Source organism: Lottia gigantea (genome assembly GCF_000327385.1).
Source record: "Lottia gigantea unplaced genomic scaffold LOTGIsca_78, whole genome shotgun sequence".
Taxonomy (NCBI): domain Eukaryota; kingdom Metazoa; phylum Mollusca; class Gastropoda; family Lottiidae; genus Lottia; species Lottia gigantea.
The window spans coordinates 566,822-574,044 of record NW_008710601.1 but is presented as its reverse complement, the minus strand read 5'-3'; the positions used below and the strand labels follow the sequence as shown (position 1 = coordinate 574,044).

At 31.8% G+C, this 7,223-nt stretch overlaps 1 protein-coding gene across 1 annotated transcript; it reads right to left on the bottom strand.

Moving 5' to 3' along the window:
• Positions 1–3,034: 3,034 nt before the first annotated feature.
• LOTGIDRAFT_168690 (hypothetical protein) lies at positions 3,035–6,776 on the bottom strand (the record flags this gene model as incomplete). The annotated part of the gene is made up of 4 exons (XM_009066580.1): positions 3,035–3,042; positions 3,397–3,528; positions 4,498–4,645; positions 6,756–6,776. The coding sequence occupies 4 exons, from the start codon at positions 6,774–6,776 to the stop codon at positions 3,035–3,037; spliced, it is 309 nt and encodes a 102-aa protein (XP_009064828.1).
• Between the last annotated feature and the right edge of the window lie 447 nt (positions 6,777–7,223).

Genomic DNA, 7,223 nt, shown 5'->3' with positions numbered 1-7,223 from the left:
GTATTATCATTGAAAGGGCAAAGGTCAAACACTCTATGGAAAGGATTAACACGATTAAGAAAATTAACAAATTGTTATCTGAGTTTTATCATCAGATGCCAATGAGATCTGCCTGTAGTCAAGATAATTGTCATGAACATTAAAAGATCAGTGTCACTAAATATCTTTTCTCAAATTTCAATTCAAACTTAAATAGTTTTTGACTCCTTTTACTTAAAAATAAACCAAAATAAAAATATTGTAATACTGAATTTGAGAGACAGGATTGCTCAGTGGGATAGTGCCTTCTACTCTCTGAGATTGAGATTCTATCCAATAGATATTTCTACAGATAGTACCTTTTGATACCTCGACAGTTGGACACTGTAGGTTATTGCTCCAGTCCTCACAAAATGTCCCTCATTGCACAATTCAAAGGAGAGAAGTAAACAAACAGAAACGTTTAGTTGTGAAACTACACCACACATCTAGAAACGTTGAACCACTCGAAGTACAATGAAATAAAATGAAATGAATGGAGTTTTACGTTCTACTTTTCTGCACCATGTGGGCTAATGAAGACAGGCAACACCATGCAGGTGCAATGAAGGAAATTTTGCCAGGACAGCGGCATTAACCTGATCTATTTTGATTTCCAAATATCGAGGGATCTTTAAAGTGCACAGTCTGTAGCACACAGGGCCCTGGTATATTGTCCCATCCGAACGACTAGACTCTTTTTCCATGTCAGTCCCTCTTACCTGCATCATTCTTAGTACAAAAGAATAACAAATTTGAATTATCCTTAAGAAGTATAAACTTACCAAAATTACAAGTTTGTTTCGAAAACCATGATACATCAGATAATAGTATCTTACTAATACAGTCAACGGTCAACCAATGATACACAAAGTTTCAACTTATAAAACTACATGTTTATCTATTTAACTGACCTTCAGTTTCTGAATGAAAAAGTGAGAAATTGCCTTAAGATATGAGTAAACTACTGTCATACTTCAATGAATATGTTGTCAGGCAGTTTGATCATCGTTTAGAAATTTAGGTAATGAAATGTGAGTTTTACATCCTATCAGCCTCTAATAGCTATTTGGACTGATGTCAGCTAGTGTAGAGACAGAAAAAATAGGCCCTGTTAAATGGGGACATTCTGCATCTCGGTAGATGTGGGGGTTTTAAACCTATTTAGATACCTTGGATCTGCAAAACCAAGATATATTTGAAAATATGAATATTTTTGTAGTTCAGTCATACCATCATTTTCTCCCTACACCATTTATGTCACATCTCCAGTTCCATCAAAGTATTTTTGAAAGATACTGATCTTGCATCCGCACAATGTTAACATCATACACTTTGTTATATTACTTGGAATTCAAGGTATATGATGTTTTATTTTAATATACACAGTGTTTCAAGGGCTAACATGAAAAATATTTTCCAACCTCCAAGATGCTTCTTCAAGAGGGGAAAAAGTTGAAGGTATTATCTCAATCTATAACAGGAGCAAATCTCTGATTTCATTATGTCTAACTTGCTGAATCACCACAACTCTCCTGTTTTGAGAAAGTTAAAAGTAGAAGATGGGAGATACCAGTATTGTTGATTCATAAAAACAAAATCTTAATGTAGCAGACGTCAAGGTTACCAAACCAGAAATATTTGTGGTTTTAAAATCAAATCCAGTTATATGTTACATCTGTCACTTTGAATCAAGTTTTTATATCAAGGAGGTTAGTACAGAATTAATTCAACCTTTGAAAGAAAGTCATCTGGGCTTGAATAGGATGTTATGTCATCTTTTTATTCAGTTTATGGTTTCAATGATGGTATCTTGAAGAACTTTTTAATGTACCTGCCAACAGAAGCCAAACAGTTCTGCCAAACTCTTTTACATACTTTGGGTATTTGAAAGTATAGCAATATGTAAAATATCTTCCGGAAATGGACCACACATTGTTGTAAATATATATAATAATTTTAAGCACATAACCTCCGTGCTGGTGTTTGTGACTCCCAACTTCTAAAAGTCCTTCAAGTCTACTTTCAGTTCATATTGTTTTTTTTTACCAATCAAACTTTCAGGAAAATGGAAAATCTTATGGAAATAGATACATCTTGCTTTCCATCATAAATCAAACATTTATTATAATATCACAAGCCAATATCATGTATCAGATGTATCATGTATCATACGTATCATATTTACAAGTAGATATCAATCATATATACACATGTATTAACGTGAGAAACCTGCTATATTGATTGATCTTCATTTCAGGTCTGTTGAAGGTGAAAATCTCCACACCTTTATCACAACTGACCGTCTTGTGTGATATACTTATTTATTTTATAATATATTTACCTACATAAAGGGAGTTAAATCTAACAAACACTATCCAAAATAATTTTAGTGACAATTAAGTGATGATTAAGTCACAAAGTTGTTACCATATTCTTGAAGGATGTTGTCAGATCAAGGATGAGAGAAGTTATCCACCAAAAATGCACAGTCAGTCAGCAATATAAATGTTATTTTAAAGGAAGATTTTCCCCATTGCAAACTGTAAGGCATTTCCATCTTTGATAGCTTCATTGGAAGCAGAAAAGAATGATCTAATGTAATGATCATTAAATTTCAAAGAATGTGACAAAAGAAAGAGCGCAGTTCATAAGACATTAACCACCCAGAACCAACACCTCGCAGTCATTAAACATCTAGATAAAGATAGACTATAAACAGATAGATCTTCAGAAATAAAGATAGTATATGTTGAGTTGAGTGAAAACAAACTAAGTAATTATTTTTAAGTCCAATATAAATAAAAGAAAACAATGGGTCATTATTCATTCTATAAAGAACTCTTTAACCTAACCTTGTTTATATTATATACATTGTTACCACTAACGGTTACATAGTGAAATTTCGGTTACATTAGGAATTTCATGAATTTTAATTCACAGATTTTAACCTTTTGAAGTATCATATGGTTTTGTTGTGCGACGATTTACAAATATAGGGCCCAAAACTTTTTTTTTAGGACCCTAAAATAAAAATCATTTGGCTTTCTTAATCTTCAGAACAACCCTTTGCTCAAGAATTATGATGTCATTCGCTGTAAGCCGTTCATGACAACCATTCATGGTTGATAATTTTATATAGATGATTATCATTAAAGTTTTCTAAAATAAATTTCTCACTCGCATAAATGTCTGTATTATGTCATCAATAGCCTCCCTCTCCCCTCTCTTTAGACCGGATAAAGGCTCTCGCCACATGCATTTTCTAGATAACACATAGAAATTTTAAAAAAACTTGACTTCTTATATTTACTTATCATAAAGTTACAGTAATATATTCAATATATAATAAAATAATTATCAGTACTTCAAACTTACTTGATGGTAAATCTGCCATATCATCTTGATATATAACACTACCATAATGTAGTACAAATACTAAATTTTCTTTTTCTTTACCTTGTAATTGTAATAAACTATAAATATTATCATTATATGATAAAATATGTTCTGAAATATATAAAACATCTTCATTTTACAAAATTTTCTGTAAAGTTGTTTGTGTCCTCCACCCAACTCCCCACATCCGTCAAACATATCAGAACAATTTGATGGTGTGAAATGTCATTTATTTTGCATGACCACAAGAATATGAGAAACATAAAATATTGGTGTAAAACTTACACTACATAAAACAACTCAAATATCTAATAATGCTCATATTCCTATTGGACTAAACACAATAATGATAAAATACGCCCAACAGGATTCAAATTCACTAAAGCATTTATAGAAACAAATTGAATCAAAATTATAATAAGTAAAAAAGAGGAGGGAGGCAAGGGGAGGTGGGGGGTAGTTTAAAAACTGCAAAATTATGTGTTTAACAGCCTTGGCGGGTTTCTCGAAGAATGACCCGGATGTTGTTTTATTAATAGTATGCAGAAAATAACCACACAAATTTTCTGTAAAGTTGTATTAAATTGTTTAAATTTGAATATTTGGTCTTATAATTTTTATAGATATTTCACATATTCACAGTGAATATTTAATTTTATTGTATTCACAGAAATATATTGTTATAGATAAGAATTTAGCTGCTACAGTTTCAAAATGTTGCGTGTCAAATTGTTATTGAACAAAATCCAAATAAACCACCATTGGCCAATTTGAGCAATGGAATTGTATTAAGGGGGTGCAGTGATTAACTCATAAGTAGTTATACCACAGGAATGAAACTTGGTATAAATTAAATTCAACAATTCCTGATACTAATGGCATTGTTTCTTTTCAGATCAACTGACCATTGAATGATTCAAGATTTTGAAATTAGAACCAGAGGCACTTTCTCTGGAGGGAGGCATGGGTGTTTCAACTATATCAGCGTCACTTGATCTGAAAAGATACACTTTCGAGTCCCCCCCTCCTCATACATGCACCTAATTGGGCTAATGAAGCCATAAGACAAAATCAACTAACCTGTACCCTGTTTAATGACCACAATATATCCTGATTCTCTACCAGGTTCTTTAGTACAATCAACAACATCTTGACAGGAAGTATTAGGTGTTATGGGTACTTCTACATAATGCTGTCCTACATCTTCAATATATACTTTAATGATTACCTAAAATATACAAGAAATATTTGATAAGCATGAGTAAAATATGGAACTTATATGCTGTAAGCTGCACAAGTGAAGATCTTTCTGGAAAAACATGTCTGATTAACTTATAACATTACCATGGTTTCAATGAAAGGGGAACAGTCGGCATTTTCGGGGATTGATTTGGGTCTTTATAGTGTTTTAATAGTCTTAAGAAGTGCTAAAATGCACGGAAATCACATAATCCCTTCAAATATACCCCAAATTAGAAATTCCACTATCTATTCCTATTAAATGTGTTTTCTATATATCGCATAGTTTCACTAAAATTCGAATTTTTAACTTTCAAAGGTGAATAATTATGGATACACATGGATTTGAAGGCCCAAATTTCGACGATGAGCTGTGAACACTATTACTGATTATGTAAGCTTAAAAAATTCCTGTTTCTGAAACTAAGGTATGATTGGTCGAACAGATAGTGAAGGTGTTCCTTTAAGTGACTTAATTTATGTTGCACTTTTAACTTATCACATGAAAATACTAATCGGATTTTGGTTGTATTTACTGGTAAGTTTAATAGATTTAAACTGGGTTTTTTTTCAATCAAAATATCCCACATTGTGGTGTGGCTAGACTTATAAGGATGAGATAAGTCAAATGATTATGTGGTTTCTGGTTCCTGATAAGGTAGTTACTAGATACCCAATAGGCCTACTGTATACAGGTTATATTGTAAAAGTATGATAGTAAAAAGAGTCTTAAAGGTAGAGATGCACCATTTTATTTGACCAACCATACTTTAGTCTCAAAAACAGGAATTTTTTAGCTAAGCCTATCAGTAATAGTGTTCACAACTCACGATCGAAATTGGAGCCTTCAAATACATGTGTGTCCAGAATTATCTGCATTTGAATGTTAAAATGAGGACTCGTCATTTAAGATACTCTGTGATATATAGAAAAGACATATAGAAACAGAAAGTAAAATTCCTAGTTTGAGATATCTTTGAAGGAACTATGCGATTTTCTAACTTTTCTAGTACTTTTGAAAACTATTTACATATATTCAAGATCAAAATCAACTCCCTAAAATGGTACACTTGTCCCTTTAAATAGTTACATATATAGAAATGGTATGTACTAATGATACCAAAAATGTACTTAAAGTATAATACTAAGATAATCTAAGACATTAATTACATCTAAATTATTTATAAGAAGGCAGACAGATATCAGTAATAGGTACATTTATTGTTTTAACTTGTAAGAAGTATACTATATAGTAAGGTTTGGTGAACGCTACCACTTCTTACATCATATCAATTACACTAAAAAGATATCCATCTGTTTTAAGTGTTGGCACGAGTCAGTCTGTCTCTGATAACTCAATATATTTCAAGTTGAAATTATACCTGAATGTTTAACTTTGAACTAATTTATCAAATTATTATGTACACTCTCAGCAGGTTTTGAACCCACACATATACCTTCAAATGTAATACAGTTTTACATAGTTCTGTGCTCCTTTGTTAGTGATGACAGACTACAGAATGCTGCTATGAAGACAATTTCTGTCAAGAGAGTGGAATTATCACACTATTTTCAAATTTCCAACTTCCAAGGGATCAAGTTTTTCCTATTGTTTATTTTCATTCCATCAACATATCAAGATGCATCAATGCCAAGAGTAAACAAAAATGATAAACCAATGCCAAGAATATTGTGGTTTGTGAGCAGTCATCAAAAGCAAGGATGAGTCGCTAAGTTTTCTTGAAATACTGTTTGTTAGTATTATTTGACATTGAAGGTACTATGTATCAAAAGACTCGAAAATGCCAGAGTTTAATATTCACTATGTAGTACCAAGTACCAAATCAGGAATGGCAGAGACTAATATTTACTTTGTAGTACCATGAAAATCAGGAATGGCAGAGATTAATATTTACTATACTATAAGTACTATAACAGTAGTGTCTGTTTCATTCATTAGAGCATGAAGAATTTATAACATTAGATGAGAATGTTGTAAAAACAGTAGCTACATGTACTTTTACATTCTTAAAGTGAGCTCATATTAACTTTGCAACCGGTAGAATCTTAAAGCAACTAGATTTCTGGCTAGATGGTACCTGGGAGTCTAAAATCGCCATTGTTGCAATTTGATCATGGTCTACTTTGTAGCAAATACAAAATTGAATAGTTGAATGAAAGTAATTTAACATCAAAATAATATTCAAATGGCTGACAAAAGCATTGACATTGGCATCATAATCATTGTTTTTTTAAGGTGGATTTCAATCCATGCACTATGCCAACAATCGAGTTGGGCAACCAACTGAGGAATTCCACTGCCACAAAAAGGGAAGCGTTGAGTTAGTAGGGTTCACAGATCTTCATATTGGTTGAGGCATGTCTTTACAATGAATGATGCAATTGGTTTACTAGATAAATAAAGGTATGAACATAACTGAAGTATAAAAAAACACCAAGGGAAAAATGTCGGATTTCTATACAAGAAATTCTTTAAATTTTTAAGTGGTTTTTAAACACTCCAAATCTACTACATATTCTACTTTAAATATAAGTTAATTTAGAAA